This window comes from Protopterus annectens, chromosome 8.part0 (genome assembly GCF_019279795.1).
Source record: "Protopterus annectens isolate FY-2018-M chromosome 8.part0, PAN1.0, whole genome shotgun sequence".
Classification (NCBI taxonomy): domain Eukaryota; kingdom Metazoa; phylum Chordata; order Ceratodontiformes; family Protopteridae; genus Protopterus; species Protopterus annectens.
In genome coordinates this window covers 882,969,966-882,989,615 of record NC_056741.1, presented here as the reverse complement: position 1 = coordinate 882,989,615, position 19,650 = coordinate 882,969,966, and the positions used below count along the sequence as shown (strand labels likewise).

General features: G+C 43.6%; 1 protein-coding gene across 1 annotated transcript in view; it reads left to right on the top strand.

The window, feature by feature from the left end:
- Positions 1–13,838, top strand: part of LOC122809134 (troponin C, slow skeletal and cardiac muscles-like) — a 90,936-nt gene extending 77,098 nt beyond the window's left edge. The window contains exon 6 of the mRNA XM_044080403.1: positions 12,030–13,838. Within this exon, the coding sequence (XP_043936338.1) occupies positions 12,030–12,061 (32 nt within the window). The 3' untranslated portion in view covers positions 12,062–13,838. The remainder of the gene's footprint in view (positions 1–12,029) is intronic.
- Positions 13,839–19,650: the final 5,812 nt, after the last annotated feature.

Below are 19,650 nucleotides of genomic sequence, written 5' to 3'. Positions count from 1 at the left end.
GCCTCCGAAGGTGGACAGTCGGGCAACACCTCAGGGATGCTGAAAGGGCTTATCGGAAAAGGTTTCTCGATTGCCCTGGTTCTGCGGACCCCCCCTGCCTCTAGGGCGGCGTCTACCATTATTGTTCCCCCCTCTGCCTCTAGAGGGGAACCGACTCTGTGCGTCAGGCAAAGCCCCTTGAGATTGCTTGCGGAACCACATCTTTCCACTTTTCTGGCCCTTGGGGTAAGGCCTAGAAGGAGTAGAAAAACAGACTCCGACGGCAGAAAGAGTTTTGCCATCAGTCTCGCGCCTCATCAGGGTTTCTTTCACTTGAGGACCAAAAAGGGACGATCCATCAAATGGGGAATTAGTGAAAGACGTCTTAAAGGGGTCCGCAAAATTACATAGCCGCATCCAGGCATGCCGGCATAAGGCCACACCTGTACCTGCGGCTCTGCTCGCTCCATCAGCTGCATATGAAAGAAGGCGCATGGAGGCGTTAGCTATCGAATTGAGGGTAGCCAGCTGAGCGTTCATCTTATCCTGAAAACCCGCAGCAGTTGGATCCTTTAACATCTCACTCACTTCCTTGATCAAGTCTCTTTGAAGACGAGTGAAATGACAGAGGTAGTTCAGCGAACGCATAGAAAAGGTCACTGACGAAAACATCCGCTTTCCGTACCTGTCCATAGACCTAGATTCCTTGTTAGGGGGATGGACAGGCACTGAAGGATCAGCTAGTTCCTTCTTGGTGGCAGCAGCTACCACCATAGCATCCACAGAAACTCCTTTAGTCCGAAATTGCTTGTCTGCTGGTGCTGTAATAAACTTTGAAGGTCTCCTGGGGGTGGGGTCCACAGAGTCAGGAGCCATCCAAGCCTTTTTTGCTACCACCTGCATAAGGGGGTCAAAGGGAGGGGACACCCAGGAGGTGGAAGGGCGAGAGCCGAACGCCTCAAGATACACAGATTCATCCTCCGAAGGGTTAAGGGCTGGCCAATTCCCCCTCTGTTTTAAGATCTCCAGGATGTCTGCAAAGGAGACATCTTCAGAGGGGGAACCTTCAGAATCCTCTAAATCCGTGTCAGAGGTGACAGACTCAGGTGAGTCTATGTGCTTCCTCTTGCACTTTCTCTTCCTAGGGGGCTCTCCTGCCAATTCAGGAGAGGCCTCGGAAGAGGATGAGATCCCCACAGGGGATTCTTGAGGAGCTGGCTCTCTGCGGTCTGGGATGAGGGAGTGAGTAGAAATTACCTGAGGCACCGAGGAGGGAGGGGCGGACGGAGCCGACTGTGGAGTTGAACCAGGTTCCAACACACTCCGCATGACCTCGAAAGCACCCCTGTCAGGCAGAGCCAGAGGTCCCCACTCCGAAAAGCTGAAAACCTCCCTCGGCACCGACAGTGATGGCTCCGAGGCCGATGTCGGAGCCGAACTCACCAGCGCCGAAGCACCGAGAGGAAGAGCGGGGTCGGACAAGGGTCCGATGCCACTCACCCCCTCGGAGCCGACGAGGGAAGTCCGGCGCCGAGATTCTTCCAAAGAAGAAATCGGAGCAGACGACGGCGCCGAAGACAATTGTATCGGCTCCGATGCTACCACAGTCTCGGGTCCGAAACGCCCCGGCTAAAATAAGACTTACATCTTTAAGCTAACAATGTTTTAATTAAACAATTGAGTAATTGGTTTTATTCTTAATTGACAAGTGATTGTATATAAGGCTTTTGCCAAATGTGTAGTGGTTATCTTGACAAAGCCTGGGAGAGCCTGGGTGAAAGCGCTTGATGTATTGATCGTTCTGTTCTTGTCGCTACTGGATTTATTTTTGAATTAAAAAGTATTTTCTACAGCAGCTTGTTCTCGGACCGTGGACTTTTTTGTGTTATACCAGTCTGGTGCACTGTTTTTGGTTTTACTTAGTTGTTCCCTTGGTATCTCTTTTATCATGTCTAAAGATACCAAGGTTTCAGGTTTCAAGAAGTGTGACTCGTGCTGTCAGAAGATGTCTCTGACAGACAGTCACACTTCTTGTGTTTATTGCTTGGGCCCCCTACACCTGCAGGACTTGTTCGGTCTGTCATGCCTTCAGTCCGAGAGTCCTGCAGGAGCGTAGGAATAAGCTCATTTTGAGGGGCTTGTTAAAGCCAGAAGGATCCCCGACCAAGCCTTCATCGGGGAAATCCTTAAAGCCCACCAAACCGTCGGCTCCCTGTTCAGAGCCGACGCCAAGCGGAGCTTCTGCCTCCTCGTCGGTTCCAGCCAGAACCAACACTTCGAGACCTCAGTCAGCTCTGACTTTGCTATCGGAGCCTTCTCTGAGCCAAAAGTGTTCAAGGTCCCCCTCTTTAGAGTCCGTTCGCTCGGCTCCCAGGTCCCCATTACTACAATCGGAGCAGAGCCATAGATCCCATTCCTCTCGGTCCTCCAGGCTACCAGATCATGACTTAGAGAGGGTGGTCAGTAGGCTCCTAAAGTAGCAGGCACTGGCCAAAATGTGACTAGCCCTTCTCAATAGACTGTGGCTATCCCTGTTTCTTCAACAGTTCCTCCTCCGACTCTACCACCGTGTTCGGAGCTGGAGCTTGTTGGGGCTCGAATCGTCGCAACAGCTAAGAACTTGTTGTATTCAACTGGACGTATAAGAGAATTTAAGTACCTTTATCTGCACTTTTTTTTTCAAAAAAATACAGTATTTAAATTGATTTTAACTGTGTGTTGCAAGAATATTAACTGAACTGGAAGTTAGTCAGTGTTTGCTGAATTTTGTTATTTGCTAGTAATTACAGGTGTGAGGGTAGCCACATTCGTTGATTTCCTGTCCTTGCCTATTTAAGTGGTACAGTGTGAAATATTTTCTGCTTAAAAACCTCACCTTTGGCCGGCTAAGAACTTGCTGTATTCAACTGGACATATAAGAGAATTTAAGTACCTTTATCTGCACTTTTTTCTGGTTAAAGGTTTTTAGTGCCTGAATATTTGAACTGTATCTTACTGAAATTGGTACACCTTGTTTGCTGTAGCATAGACTAGATCCAGGCCTGCTGAATCTAGCTTTGTTTATATGCTTGTTGTTTGTTTGCTTGTTATTTCCCTGGAACGCTAATTCCACCTAATACACGGCTTCTCAGCACTTTTGTGGATCACTAGTGATATCTGCATTGCTTACTGTACTTATTTCCTTGTTTCATTTGAAAGAAAGTTACTGTTTGTCGTTTTTGCATTTAAGTTACCTGTAACACATTGCACTTAAGTTACCTGGCACTTGTGCGCTAAAGCAATTATATAAGTCAGCACTAAAAATTAAAAGCACTACACCCTCACTCCCCACTGGCCCTTGTTTTCAATTATTAAGGAATTCCCAATATTATTCTAGCATGTCCAAAGGTCAGTTGTCAATCTCCTCTCCGGTCCAGCTGGTGAATCTGGGAATCTTGAGGCAATGTTACAACTGCCTCATGTACACAGACAACCCTCTCCTCCTCCCAACAAATTCCAACACATGTGAGAGATGCAACCATATAGCCAAACTGGAGGCTAAGCTCTCTCAACTCAGTACTGGCATAACCAGTCAGGAGGAGAAGGAAACCACACTCACTACAATTCCAGTCTCACATAGACCTACCATGACAGCAAACCAAACACATAATTACACAAAAACATACTTGGAGGCTCTAAATAAAGATCTGCCTAAGCAGCAGAGACCTCCAAAGCAGACACCCAAGCAACTGCTACCCCAAAACAAAACACGTGCAACACATATCTCACAAAGCCAGTGTGCCGAACAGTCACAGCCCTTAAGACTAAACAACACACCTGATACACTTGTAATACACACTGACATCCCGCTCACCAGGCTGAACAAGGAGAGGGTCACGATGAGCAGCCTGTCGGGCGCTAGGATCCGCCACATAACACAAGCACTCAGGTCACTCCAAGGCAAGTACAAATATGACTCAGTCATTGTCCATGCTGGTGTGAATGACCTGAGACGTACCTCCCTGGACTACATGAAAAGAGACATAAAGGAGCTCTCTGAGCATGTAGCCCAGGCCAGTATGACCCTGACCTTGAGTAACATCTTACCCTCACCAAGAATGATGCCACAATATGAAGACAAGATGATCAATTTCAACAATTGCCCTTAGTACTGGTGTCATTCAAAGGGGATCCAATGCCTGTCAGCTTGGGATGATATGCTCAACAAGCCACGATGCTTCGCTAGGGATGGCTTGCACCTGTCACCCCTGGGCTTTCGGATATTGGCAAAGTCTCTTGCTACCCCCATAGTGCCTTTTTTAGGCAAGGCTCAAAAGACAAGCCCACCTCCATAGGTATCACAAGGGATAAGAAACTAAGAGTAATGCTACTCAACACCAGAAGTCTAAACCTCAAGATGCACACACTTGAAACTCTTCTTAGCATGGAGAACATTGATATCTGTGCAGTAAGAGAAACCTGGTTCAGGGCTCCCGAGAGCACCCCAGAACTACAAGGTTATACCTCATACCATGCTTTTTGGCCCCAAAACTTGGACCGAACCACAAAAGGAGGGGGAGTATCGATATTCATCAAAGATACGCACACCTCCAGGTTGGTGGCAAAGCACGAAGCATCAGAGACTATCCATGTGCAACTAACAGTGGGTAAAACTGCCTTCCAGTTTATAGCCTGCTACAGACCACCCTCCCAAACCCAGGAACCCCACTCGGCCTTTCTGAGAACACTGGAAAATATGAAGGTCTCTCCAAACACCATTATATTGGGCGACTTCAACTACCCAAACATTGACTGAGAGCATTACTCTAGCTCCAACACCCTAGCCCAAAGGTTCCCAGAATTTATAAACTCAAATGCTATGGAACAAATTGTTACTACTCCCACAAGAGGGGAAAACATACTGGACCTGATCATCACCAACATGGGGACTCTATGCTCCAGACCAGAAGTGTATCCCTCACTGGTAAGATCAGACCATAAACTAATCTCACTGGATATTCACATCCCGACCCCACCCCCTGCCCAGAAAACCACAGTGAAGAACTTCTCTAAAGCAAATTTCACACTCCTCAAAACCGAGGTGGAATCCTTCAAAGCCCCCGGGCCTGTGGAAAATACGGCCCAGACCGCAGAATCCTTTATAAACACATTCTATGAACACCTTCAGGAATGCATGGATCATGCGATCCCAAATAAACCCAAGACCCAATCCTCCAAAGGCAGACGTCCTGTCTGGTGGACCCCAGCCATAAACAAACTATACAATAGAAGGAGGAAGCTACTAAATGATAGAGCAAAATCCCAAAAAGGAAAGGCATCACTGATCAGTATTAGCAAAAAACTACGGGCACTCATAAAATTGTCTAAGGTCAGCTTCGAGAGAAAAATTGCACAGGACACTAAGGATAATCACAAGGCTTTCTTTAGTTATGTTAGGAACCTGGGTGGTAATTCCCAGATATGCTCAGAATTAGTCCAAAATGACAAAAAATACACTGAACCCACAGACATTGTCAACATTCTAGCTGACAGGTTCAGCGCAAACTTCTCCCCCCCCTCCACCAAAAGGGCAAATATCTATCCCAGCAGAGTGCTGCCCCCCTGACAACTCAGATGCTCAGGTAAGAGCCGCCCTCTCCAAAGCAAAAAACACAGCATCAATGGGACCAGACGGTGTCCCGGGCTGCGTCCTACATGAACTCCAAGAAGAGCTAAACCCAAACATAAAACTACTGTTCAATCTCAGCCTTACTACAGGATATCTGCCCAAAGAGTGGCGTACAGCAACAGTGGTCCCTCTCCATAAAGGTGGTGCCTCAACGGATCCTGGAAACTATCGCCCCATAAGCCTGACTAGCTTGGTCTGCAAAGCTATGGAAAGGATCATCATGGACCTCATAAATAAAGATATTGGGGACCTACAGACACTGGATCCTACCCAGTTCAGCTTTATTAAGGGCAGATCCTGCCTCTTGAACCTGGTTGATTTCTTTGAAACAGTCACCAAGGCCATTGACGAGGGGAAGGTGGTCCACACAGCCTACCTGGACCTCACAAAAGCCTTCGATACAATACCCCACTCGGGCATTATAGATAAGCTCACCAGCTTAAATATAAACCCCTATGTCACTAGATGGATTAAAAACTGGCTCAAGGACAGAACCAACATGGTTAGAATTGCTGGAGCCATGTCAGACTCCAAACCAGTTACAAGTAGTGTCCCACAAGGCAGAGTCCTGGGACCTCTCTTGTTCCGTATATATTTCTTGGAGGTACAGGCCAGCATGGAAGGACTGTGGCTGAACAAGTTCGCAGATGACTGCAAACTGGGCGCCATAATCGACTCTCCAGCTGACACAAGCATCCTCCAAAAGGGCCTCATAGAAACAGACAACTGGTGCCAGAGCCATGGCCTCAAGCTAAATGCCAAAAAGTGTATAGTCATCCCCTTTGGCAAAAACAAAGTGCCCACAAATTACCACATAGGTGGTAATCCATTAAGTACAGAAGAAGTAATTAGGGACCTGGGGACCCAAGTTGATAGCAATCTCTCATTTGACAACCACATGGCCAAAGTGGTTAGAAAAACATTTTATATAGTCCACCTAATCATGAAGGGATTCACATCTAGATCAGGGGAGGTCATCGTGCCTCTTTACTCATCCCTCATCAGGCCCATAATTGAGTACAATGCCCCTTTTGGGATGTACCTTACCAGACACCTGCAGCAACTGGAAAGACCCCAAGCATTACCTCACCAAGAGGATCAAAGGGCTCAAACAGATGCCATATGCTGCCCGGTTAAAGAAACTCCAGTTCTACTCAGTGGCATACCACCTGTTCAGAGACGATCTGTGCCTGACGTATAAAGCCATGTCCAACCCGGAATTAATGGACATGCTGCACCTCAGAAAATCCAAATCCTATCGAGCTACGCGCTCAAGAGACTTGAACCTCAGCACTGAAATAAATAGGACATGCTGGAGGGACAGATTCATAACCCAGAGGCTCCCTTCACTCTGGAATAAAATCCCAGTCCAGGTTAGGCAGAGTCCCTCACTGACTCTCTTCAAGAGGAATCTTGATGAGTGGATGGGAGATCGTAGGTTTACCCCGGGTATCACTTCTGTGTCACTGTTAGACAGAGGCACAGTATACTAACCTCGAAAAAGGGCATAGCAAAATAAATTTAAAATGGGTGGCGAAAACCAAACACATTCTGGCTAGGCTTATAAATGCCCTAGGGCAGATAGCCTAGTATGAACCTATGAACCTTTTGGCTCCCTCGTAGGCTCCAATCTCTTCATTGGTTCCATCCTTGGAGGGATCCGGGTGCCAAGACTCCCTCGTCGGCTCTGAGGGGGTGAGTGGCATCAGACCCTTGTCCAATTGGGTGTATCTTCCTCTTCCGAGGCCTCCCCTGATCACTCAGAGTAGCCCCCTCGGAAGAGAAAATGTATTTGGAAGCATGTTGACTCCCCCGAGTCAGTCACCTCTGACACCGACTTGGAGGATTCAGAAGGGTCCCCAAGGTCCCCCTCTGAGGATGTCTCCTTCTCAGACATCCTTGAGATCCTTAAGCAGAGGGGGAACTGGACTGCCCTTAACCCTTCCGTGGACGAGTCGGTGTATCTGGACGCGTTTGGTTCTCGCCCTTCCACCTCCTGGGTGTCTCCGCCTTTCGACCCGCTCATGGATTTTCTGAGGTGCAGCATGTCCATTAGAAGGTGTGGACGGCCCTGGACACAGTGGAACCAACTCCCCGCAGGCCCACAAAATTTATTACAGCCCCGTCCGACAAACAGTTTCTTACAAAGGGTGTCCCTGTTGATGCCATGGTGGTTGCAGCACTAAGAAGGAGTTGGCTGACCCTTCAGTGCCTGTCCATCCACCTAATAAAGAATCTAGGACAATGGACAGGTACGGGAAGCGGATGTTTTCTTCAGTGACGTTTTCCATGCGGTCGCTGAACTATCTGTGCCATTTCACCCGCCTTCAAAGAGATCTCCTTAAGGAACTGGGTGATACCCTTCAGGATCCATCTGCTGCTGGGTCTCAGGAAAAGATTAACTCCCAGCTGGCGAACCTTAATTCTATAGTCAACTCCTCCATGCGGCTCATTTCTTATGCTGCCGATGGGGCAAGTAGAGCCACAGGCACAGGCGTGGCTTTGAGAAGGCATGCCTGGCTGCAGTTATGTAACTTTGCTGACCCCTTTAAGGCATCCTTCACCAATACCCCCTTCGATGGTTCGGCTTTGCTTGGACCACAGGTGAAGGATACCCTTACCAGGTGTGAGCAGGAAGGCAAGACTCTCTCTGCCGTGGGAGTCTGTTTTTCTACTCCCTCTAGACCATACCCTAAAGGTCAGAAGAGTGGAAAAATGTGGTTTTGCAAACCCCAAGGAGTCGTGCCTGACACACATGGCGAGTTTCCCTCCAGGGGCAGAGGAGGGAACAACAGACGCCACCCGAGGGGCAGAGGGGGTCCACAAAATCAGGGTAGCAGGGAATCTTTCTCTGACAAACCCTTTCAGCATCCCTGAGGGGCTGCCCGACTCTCCACCCTCGGAGGCAGTCGGGGGAAGATTGTCACTGTGCCCAGAAGCCTGGCGACTCCTCACACAAGACAAATGGGTACAGTCTATCATATCCAAGGGTTACAAAATCCCCTTTGTCCACACCCCCGTGCAAACAAACAGGTCCCTCCCAGATGTTCCACCCAATCTAAGGGAACAAGCAGTACTAGAAATTTCAAAACTGCTAGAAAAAAGAGCCATCCAGCCAGTCCCAGCAGATCAGCAAGGATCCGGGATTTACTCCAAGTTCTTTTTGGTACCAAAGTAAACAGGGGACTGGAGACCCATTTTGGATCTCAGCAGGTTAAACAAATCTGTTCAAAGAACGAAGTTCTGGATGGTCACGCTTCAGACCATTCTACCCTTTTTGGGTCCGGACATTTGGATGTGCTCCATAGACCTTCAGGATGCGTACTACCATATCAGAATGAACAGATGCTCCAGGAGGTTTCTCCGCTTCCGGCTGGGAGCCAGTCACTATCAATTCAGAGCCCTGCCCTTTGGTCTCACCACAGCCCCCAGGGTGTTCACCAAATGCATGGCAGTGGTTACGGCTCACCTGAGATGGCGAGGATTCCAGGTGTTTCCATATCTAGACGACTGGCTCCTAACTGCTTCCACCAGGCATCAGCTAATCCGAGCCAGGGATTATACCATCCAAACTTGCTCCGAGCTAGGTATCTCTATAAACTTCGAAAAGTCTGCGTTGTCGCCTTGTCAATCTATAACCTTTATAGGCGCCATATTAAATGCAAAAGAACTGTTGGCAAAACTTCCATTAGAAAGAGTATTAGACATTCGCCGACATGTTCAAACGTTACTACAGTGCAAGAGAATTCAGGCCAGATTTGTACTGAAAACCTTGGGTCTCATGGCAGCAGCAATCACATTACTTCCCCTGGCTCGTTTTCACATGCAGATTCTTCAATGGATGCTTTTTACCCAATGGTCCTTTCAACAGCTTCCGATGTCTCACAACATAATAATCACTCAATCATGCAAAGACCACCTTTCTTGGTGGATGGTCTCCCCTCAAGTTTTTCAGGGCAGACCGTTTGTCCTTCCTCCTCCAGTTGCCACGGTGACAATGGATGCCTCCCTGATTGGGTGGGGGGGCATTTTCAGGGCAGGACTGTCCAGGGTACTTGGCAACCCCTAGAGTACCATCTGCACATAAATGTCTTGGAGATAAGAGTGGTACTTTTAGCGTTGCAAGCTCTTCAGGACTCTCTACCTACCGGGACTATTGCAGTTCAGACAGACAATATGCCGGTAGTGTGGTACATCAACAAGCAGGGCGGAACCAGGTCCTATCCCTTATGTCGAGAAGCACTCAGACTCTGGCAGTGGGCGATCTCCTCTCAATGGTTTCTGATAGCAATGCACATCCCCAGGAAGTGCAACGTCATAGCTGACAGGGTAAGCAGAGCAATCCTTATGCCTCACGAGTGGTCTTTCAATCAGTTAGTAGCGGACAAAATTTTCTGCAGATGGAGTCAACCTTGCTGCGACCTTTTTGCAACCCCTCTCAACAGCAAGTGCAGTGACTTCTTCACTCTCTTCCCCTTCCCAGGCCATTCCCCCAGAGACACTCTAGTTCACGACTGGCCCTGGGGTCTTCTCTATGCATTCCCTCCTTTTCCCTTAATTCCAAAACTGATTCAGAAAGTGACCGCTTTGGGATCCAGGATGATCCTCATTGCTCCTTACCGGCCTTGACAAATTTGGTTCCCATTCCTGCATCATCACCTGCTGGAGCAGCCCTGGAATCTGGACCCAGTGCCAGACCTCTTGGTCCATCAGTTGGGCGGGCTGCACCAATCCCTTCGCTCTCTCAACCTCACAGCTTGGTTGCTCCACTTCCAACCTTAGCCAGGCTTCCACATATTTCTCAGCCAGTGTGTGAAATCATACTTTCTTCGCACAAATCTTCTACTAGGAAGACTTATGCTAGTAAGTGGAAACGTTTTTCTTTCTGGGCAGAGGCGAGAAAGATAGACCCCTTTACAGCCCCTGTCCATAATGTTTTAGATTTTTTGGCGGAACTTTTTCGAGCAGGTTCCTCATCTGCCACCATTAGGGTCCAATTGGCTGCTATCGCAGATTTTCACGTTGGCCTATCAGAGTCCAGTATCATGTCCCACAAACTTTGTAAGAACTTTTTTAAGGGGACTATTTTACTTAGACCCCCGGTTAAAGATTCCCCCCTCCATGGGATTTGAACTTGATATTAACTTCATTGATTCTCCCTCCTTTTGAACCTGCGGCTTCTTGTTCCTTAAAGTTACTCTAATGGAAGACTCTCTTCTTAGTAGCCATCACCTCAACCAGAAGAGTATCGGAACTTCAAGCCCTTTGTATTAGTCCTCCTTATCTTATTTTTCACAAAGATAGAGTTTTACTCAGGACTAATCCTTCCTTTTTACCCAAAATACCCTCAGAGACAAATCTCATTCAGGCTATTGATCTTCCTGTCTTTTTTTCTAATTATTCAAACAGAGCTGAACAAAAGTTACACTATTTGGACATTCACAGGCAATTACGTTTTTATTTGGATAGGACCAAACAGACAAGAAAATCAGATCAACTCTTCCTGTCCTATGCTGAGGGCAAGCAGGGCCTGCCAGTTTCTAAGGTAACCTTGTCCAAGTGGCTGGCCTCTATTATTACCTTGATCTACCAACTGAGACATAAAGAACTCCCTACAAAACCAAAAGCTCATTCCACCAGAGCATTGGCTACGTCGGTAGCTTTTCAGGCTAGACTTCCAATGGAATCTATTTGTGCTGCAGCCACATGGGCCACTCCTCATACCTTCATTTCGCATTACAAGTTGGATATGGCCTCCAGGAGTCGAGTTGATTTTGGTTCCACTGTGCTCAAGAGTCTGTTTCGATGAGCCACCCAGGGCTAAGGTGCTAGGGATGCTGTCCCATCCAGCAAGAATGAAGGCGAGATAGACAACTTAACATTAAGAAGTTATGTACCTACCATAATGTTCCATGTTAGTTGTCTTCATCTCGCCTTCTTTCTTGCGTCCCACCCTCCATCCCCCTAGCCTGGTTAGGACCGAGAAGAATCCCTTTTGAGGCCTTCTTCCTATGGTTGACCTTTTTTTAGGTTACGTCCTCCTCTGTAGCACTGCAGGTAAACCTTTGGTGGGAACAGGTGTTTTTTTCCATGGTGTTAGCTCTACCAAACGAGATCTGGATATCTGACGCCTGGCATTGTGGGATAAGGGGAGGCCTCGAGCCGGTAAATAGCTCTCGAGCTTTAGTAAAAGGCCGAGTCGGAGCCGAGGATCGGCTCCGAACCCATCCAGCAAGAAAGAAGGCAAGATGAAGACAACTAACATGGAACGTTATGGTAGGTACATAACTTCTTATTCTGTGTTAACGGTATTGACACTGCATAGTATGACTGCCTATGATGGGACTAAAATCATATCAACATTTTTTTATTATTATTTCAGAATTCCTGGAGTTCATGAAGGGAGTGGAATAGATCATTCATCCCACTGCAGTTTTGACATCATTCTTTCAAAAGATGAACTGCCATTCATGTATTACTTTGCTGCCTTCCAAGTTCACCATTAAAAAATATGCAATCTATTCATAATTCTTCTTTACAGCAAGGATACAGCTGCATTTGATAAGCTCGATATTTATGACCACAAATAGAAAAAGGGTATTCCTGAGTGGAAAAATGGAAAAAATAAAGAATACATTGAAATGGAAGCCACTTGCTTTTTGAAAACAGACATGAACTGCTTTCTAAATTGATTTGCATCTTGTTTGGCTAAAGACACAACTCTGGGATTTGAATTCTTCTGTTTGTTGTCCCTTGAATGAAGCTTAACACAAAATGTACAATGAATGTTATTGCTTCCCGTTCTGTTCATCGTGTTTGAGGAATAAAATGTGTAACATGGGCCATGTTATAAAACGTACTTGTCACTGTTTATCCTGTATGTTTTGTGCTTTATTAGTCAGCCTTAAAAGTTAACTGTGCATGGTTACATTGCACCTCTGGTTTACAAATGATTATGTCTTTATAAGAATGAACTAATATATTAAGTGATGTTTATATCTATTCTGTTCAGCAACTTAACAATGCATTCAGAAACAGCTTAAATTATGAAAACATGGACAGTTCCAGAAATAAAAGTCTAAGTGTTATGTGAAATGTGAAGAGATTCTAAAATAAAATATTCAGCACTTGAAGGTACAATTATTGTATAGCTACCCACATTCTAATATTAATGCATTGCACTTGAAGTAAAAGAAAGCTACAAGAATTTAAAAAGAAAGTATAAATTTGAAACAGATATCATTTCCTTTTGTTACGTGTTTAATAAAAAGTTAATCTCCACTTGTTTATTGTATTATATTTTCGCACATGAAATGCAAGAATTAAATATTTGGATACCTCTACAAGATGAATATTGAGTAATCCTAAAAACCCAATTACAAAAGCAATGAAGCAAGCCAAAGTTGCAGTTTTAAATGTATATGGATAGTAGCAGAAAACTTGCTATCATAACTAACATTAGAGTCGATACCCAGTTATGTGATAGCCATTCCTGACACCATCCTGCTATACTGTACCTTTATCTGCTAAGGTATTAGTCATTAAATTGTATGAAGACTAATGCAGGACCATTAATGCAATAGAGATCAATACAGAGTTTTTATACAGATGTGCTTTTCACTTTTTTCTGTAAAGAAACTAAAATATTCTGTTGAATATTTATGAAATAGTCAATTATTTCATTCTTTTCATCAGTATTTAATGACAGAACATATTGTATACTTTCTGACTATGGCTAATTGTGCAGTATTGTTCTGTGAAGCATCAGACAGAGCATTGAACAATGGCATCATTTGAGGATGGCTTCACTTCGACACTTTAAATTTGTATTTCTTCCTGTTGCCATGCATCCTAAGTCCATTGCTTCTGTACCAATTGAAATATAGCAGGCAGTAAAGCTTCTTTTTATTAGACGTTCACAATACTACTTTGTATCAGGGGTAAGCATGTGGAGATGACCAGTTCCATCACTCTGCACAGTTCTGTTGCCACTGCATTACTAAGCTGGTAGTTATCTGAGCACCTTACTTCTAGATAACCCAACCCCCTGATGCAGAGCAACACAGACTATAACATAACAAGTTATGCAAAATAACCAGACTAGTAAAACAATGTGTTAGGAAGTAAATAAATATGATTCCTCCACTGGAAAGATGGAATAAGATGCACTTAATAAACTGTGACTAACTTACCTTTTCTAGGTAATTTAATGTGGTGCTGGTTATGACGTTTAAACACCCTTTAATGTACAATGCTACATGACAGCATTGTAACTTCAGCTGCTTGTCTTAAAATGATGCAGACTGAGTAAGGATGTATTGACCATTTCTTTTGCATTGCTACATTATTCACTTATCAATCATGCACTTTCTAGTCATGTAAAGATAATTATTTAATTTATGTACTTACTAATAGATGTTTTTACCTAAAAAAGCCGCGGTGGTACAGCGGTAGTGTTGTTGCCTCCCAGCAAGAGGTTCTCCTGTTCAATTTTCGGCTGGAGTGCCTTCTGTGTGGAGTCTGCATGTCCTCCCCACGGTTGAGTGGTCTCGGAAAGACATGTGTGAATGGTTGTGCCTTTGCTGAAGGTTGGGCATCGGGCTGGCAACTCGGCACCATAAAAATCTACTGCCAATCATTAGCAGACTGGAGTTCCACTATGGTAACCCCTAACCAGGAAAAGACAAACAACTAATAGATGTTTTTACCTCACAATCAGCATCAAAGTGCCATTCCACCACTCAGCAAATATTTACTTTTCAGGATTTTTCATCATGCTGACCTTGGATTGTGTTTGTGTACCCCCATTTTAGAATTGCTGGTACAGATTATTTTGAGTTTCCTGAAGTAATTTGAAATAATAAGTGTAGCCCTGCACTCAGCAAATGTTTATTTTTCAGGATTTTTCATCATGCTGACCTTGGATTGTGTTTGTGTACCCCCATTTTAGAATTGCTGGTACAGATTATTTTGAGTTTCCTGAAGTAATCTGAATTAATAAATGCAGCCCTGCAGCATATTAAAAACAGTGCTGTACTTTTTTATCAATCTCTCATTACAGATGCCTCAGTAATAGGATCAAACCCTGGGTGCCTACCATAGACTGAAGCCTAAATGATTAAAGATCATTAAGTCTGAAGCACAAATCCTGAAAGCAACCAAAGACTGAAACTCAAAATCCTGAAATAATATGAAAGCAAATACAAAACATGAATGCTACACACAAGATGAAAACAAATAATGTTTTTTTTTTTTTTTTTTTTGCAGGGAGCAAGTTTTCTGTACTCCCATGTGGGGGCTATACCCTCCACAACCCTTTAAATATATATTCTAAATCCATGGTTGAAGACCACTGGGGACAATTAATTCAGTTGTGCAGCTATACTAACATGTCCATATAACAGAACAGGATTGTGTAACCAGATTCATGTGAACTTGCCAAAGATAAAATATGCAAGATCCAAAGCTACAAAACTGTTTTGCTAAAAACCACATTAAGTAAACAAAAAGACAACCTTTTTTTTTCTTTTTCAGGAAGCAAAGCTCCTCTGTCCCCTAACTTAACTTGACAAGTCCCACAACAATGGGGAAAGGGCAGCGTTAGTTTTGCTGAACCTGGGATTTCACTGAAAATGCCTTGTAGCTCTGAGACTGGAATAAATGGCACTCAGAATTCTCACTTACTTTTTCAACCTCAGATTTAGAATACAGGTATTTTTAGATGGATCCAGAGGAGCCACATTTTCATATTGCAGTGCAAGGACCTCACCATCTGAAAAGTCCAGGTTATTTGTTATTTTTGTTTGTTGGGTTTAGTTCATATTTGGTATTTGCTTTCATGTGTTCTGAAAAAAGATGTAATAGGCTGTGAAAAATGTAGCCATTCTTCAGAACAGAAATGAAGAAGTGAACTAAGTTGTATTAAAGCTGCACTGAATTAAGAAAAGCATAAACAATTCTTTGAAAGGTAAAGCAACTTACACTGAATTGATATTTAAAAGACGTCTGTAAAACAGTGTACATAAAAACAATATGTTTTGCTATTTTGGGAATGCACTTTTGCTTTAAAATGAAACTAACTCTTCTGTGCACACATTGCCAGTGTTTGAAAACTAATGTTCTCTGAAGGTACTACTTTAGGATAAAAAAATTTCATCTTATTTAAGACTCGAGAATTCAAAAATGTAGCAAACAGAAAACCACACCTAGGATTCATACTAACAGAGAAGGACTGACTGTTAGCCAGAGAGTTGTTGGACTTTCTTACTGGAACATGTGCAGAGTTAGAGCTGCCGTTAAGGACTCTGCAGATTGTATTCTGATCTTGAAAGCTAGTGACAGGATACATTGTATCTATAGTTAAAATTAGGGTCTGAACTAGCTGATAGGGTTTGTTATACATAATTTGTTTAGAACTTTTATTTTAGATTTCTTGTGCAGGGTTATTGTTTTGTATGATTACTTTTCAAGTGTGATGCTTTATTTTATTTCAGATAAAGAGTTTTATTCTTTAGTCGTAAGTGCTTCTGGTTAGTCATTTATTTATTTATTTATGAGCTTAAGGGGTATATATTGAATATGAGGTAGACCACTGTTTAGTGTCTGCCTATCAATGAGTGACAGCTCAGAGCTAAATGCTACCATCCAAATATTTAGAGATCGGCTTATTTTAAGAGTAAAGAGTTAGTTATATACTTGTTTTTTGCCAGTGTAGTCTGTCTGGTGGCGGCATTATTGTAAATTGAGTGAAACTATGTTGTTACTGAAGATTTATCATTTACCCTACTCTCAGAAAATATTACATAGGTGTGTGTGTGCACGTGGGTGTGTGTGTGTCTGTCTGTCTGTAAAATAATTTTAGACATTTCTAATTACTATTTTTTTTTAAGATTGCACTGGGTGGCACTGGACTTACTCTAAAAGTGTGAAGCCTTGAGGAGCCAGTGACTGCAACTCTAATATGCATCTGTACATTGTGATGCTTATTTGGGTATGTGCTGACTATTATCCAAAGCAGCACAGCAGTGTGATTTACTAATGTCTTTACGGTCATATGTACCTTGCATATTAATTAGCTTGCAGTAGTATAGATCAAGAAATCATACTCCTGCTTGTGACATATTACTTGGTGGCAGTGGATGATTTATATCCATATTCCCCACATATTTCAAGTTCAACTGCTTTATTACCAAAGTACTTTACATCCATAAGCAATTGAACAGTGAATAACAATAATGATGTCCAAATTTGTACCAGGAAGATAATTAAAATCTGCTGTGAACTTATTCTTCAACATAATATTCAGTATGCAATACAAATGATAGCAGAAAGTAACAATTCTGCAGACTGCTAAACTAGTGGAAAATTAAAACAGATGGCTATGAAATTATATATATCAAAATCAAATGTTAAAAGTATAAAGCACAGTCACAAACAAATGGCTTTCCACAAAGCAGTTCAAATTGCTGAAGCCAAACTCCCAGCAATGCTCCAGTAAGCATGTTCATGGTTATCTACAGAAGTCTAAGATATACTTGGACAAAAATGGGACCAGGGAACAAACACATTTTAGTTGCTGATATAAGAATATAAAGTTCTTCAGGAGACCATTGAAAGGGCTCAACATAATTACTGAAAAAACACTGACATGTGTAGGTTAAAAAACTGTTTGTGATGGCCATGCACTGGCCCAGTAATCAAGGAGCCTCAATCCTCACCAACTCACCATTGGCAACAGTGAGGGACGTACACAATGGGAGGATGACAAGTACACACACAGTAAAGTACAATTTCCCTTAAGAGCACACAGAAATCACAATCAGTCTGGGGCTGGTTTCTCCCTCTTTCTCCAGATACCCCATAAGACTACCCAGTGGAACAGGGTTAAGCTGAGGGGTCAAGCCAAGACCTCCAGCACCCTCTCTGACCAACCAGTGCTTCGTGTTCCTGCACAAGTAACACACACACACACACACACACACACACACACACACACACACACACACACACACACACAAACACACACGCACCTGGGGAAGGTGGCACAAGTTTACTAGCTATGCCACCTTCTGCCCAGACTATAAGGTAGTTAGTGCTGCCACCAATCCCTCCTTAACATCTACTATAAAAGCCCTTACAAAGGGTGACCAATACTACTGTGCAATGTTACTATTATCCAAATGGTAAGTGTGACCAAGACCAAGGCTATTTAGGAGTGGTCTGTACAGTGTCACCCAATACATATGCAAATACTCTAAGATCTTAAATATATCTCACAAATATCAGCCACAAAGATAGTTTAAATAGATTTAATAATAAATAATAAAAGATAAATACAGTAATCAACACAGTAACTACAGAGTTCAGAATCACATGAAATGTTTTAAATCAACATTGCAGGGCAGTCTCAAATAAATACAGACAACATCTAAACTAATCGTTACTATGTTCCTCTCTATATCTAAGAGAAATTATTGTAGCCTAGACTTACTTACAGAACAAGGCAAATGCACATGAGTGCTGAATGGATTTTCTAGGTCCAAGACAAGATACAAAATGACAAGTCTGTCAATCTGAGAGAGTTCTTAAATTAATATCACATATTACTGCTGGGTTAGCCCGGATGACACCACTCTTTGTCACCTGCCTTCAGTTCCCAGGCTAACAGAAACTAAGCATGTTATCATCTCTGTGTGAGAAGTACATATCTCTCAGATGTACAGCTGCTAGGAAGCAATAAAATACTTTACATTTTAAACCTAGTAATTAAAATTACTTTCAAGACAATAGAAAAATTTCTAGCTCTAGACATTGTGTCTGCTTACAGAGAAATAACACAATCATAAAACACTTTACTTTTCAACTTATTTTCTTGAAGTTTTGCAAGTTAACTCTGTATGTTCCATCTTCTACTATTAAAGCATACATTTGCACAGGTATACAGTTTATATATATTTCTGTTCTTTTCCAGCAGGGTATTCTGTGGTTACATTCTTAAAGCTCAGTACATACCATACAGTTCAACACACACTTCTGTACCAGTAGTTTAATAAACACATACCATATAGTTCTCTTACATTTGTAGGACAAGCATATGAATCATATTAATATTCACAAATGACATATGATTATTTACAAAATTCCAGATAGCTGGGCAGGCAGTGTCACAATCCCCCCACCCCACCCCAAAAACTCAAGCTAGTTTTTTAAGTGACCATTGAGAAATGTTGCTTGAGAGGGTTGAGTCTATCTGGGAATACCTTACCCCATTCCCTGTCTTGAAAGCCCATCTGCATTGGCATTGCTAACCCCACTATGGTGCTGTACTGTGATATCATATGCGTGCACCCTAGGCTCTACTTTAGTAAGTTGGCATTTTGCTGGCTGGCTCAATGTAGCCATGTTAAGGGATTGTGGTCTGTAACTACAGTGAATTTCCTTCCATACAGATAAGGCTGACGTTTCTGCAGTGCCCACACAATGGCTAGGCATTCCTTTTCTACAGCTGCACAGCATTCCTCCCTGGGTTGGAGCCTATGATTGAGATATACCACTGGGTGTTCTTCTCCCTCTGAGAAAACCTGGCTAAGTACAGCCCCTACACCATGGTTTGAAGCATCCACCTGCACAATAAATTATTTGCTGTAATCTGGACTGGCTAACAGAAGGATGTCCTCCCAAAGCTCCTTTAAGCTTCTGGGGTCCACACTACCTTATCTGGCCTGTTTTTCCTTGTCGGGTCTGTGAAGGGAGCAGCTATGGTACTATAACTGGGGTTGAACTTTCTGCAGTACCCTGCTGTCCCTAAAAATGCCCTCACCTGCTTTTTGATAACAGGAGCAGGCCATGCCTGAATGGCTTCCACTTTGGCAGGTTCTGGCCTGATCTTACCATTCCCCACTCTATGTCCCAGGTAGGAGACCTCTGCCATATCCACCTGACATTTGCTGGGCTTAATGGTCAGCCCTGCCTTCTGTAGTCTGCCCAGCACCTTCCTGACATGC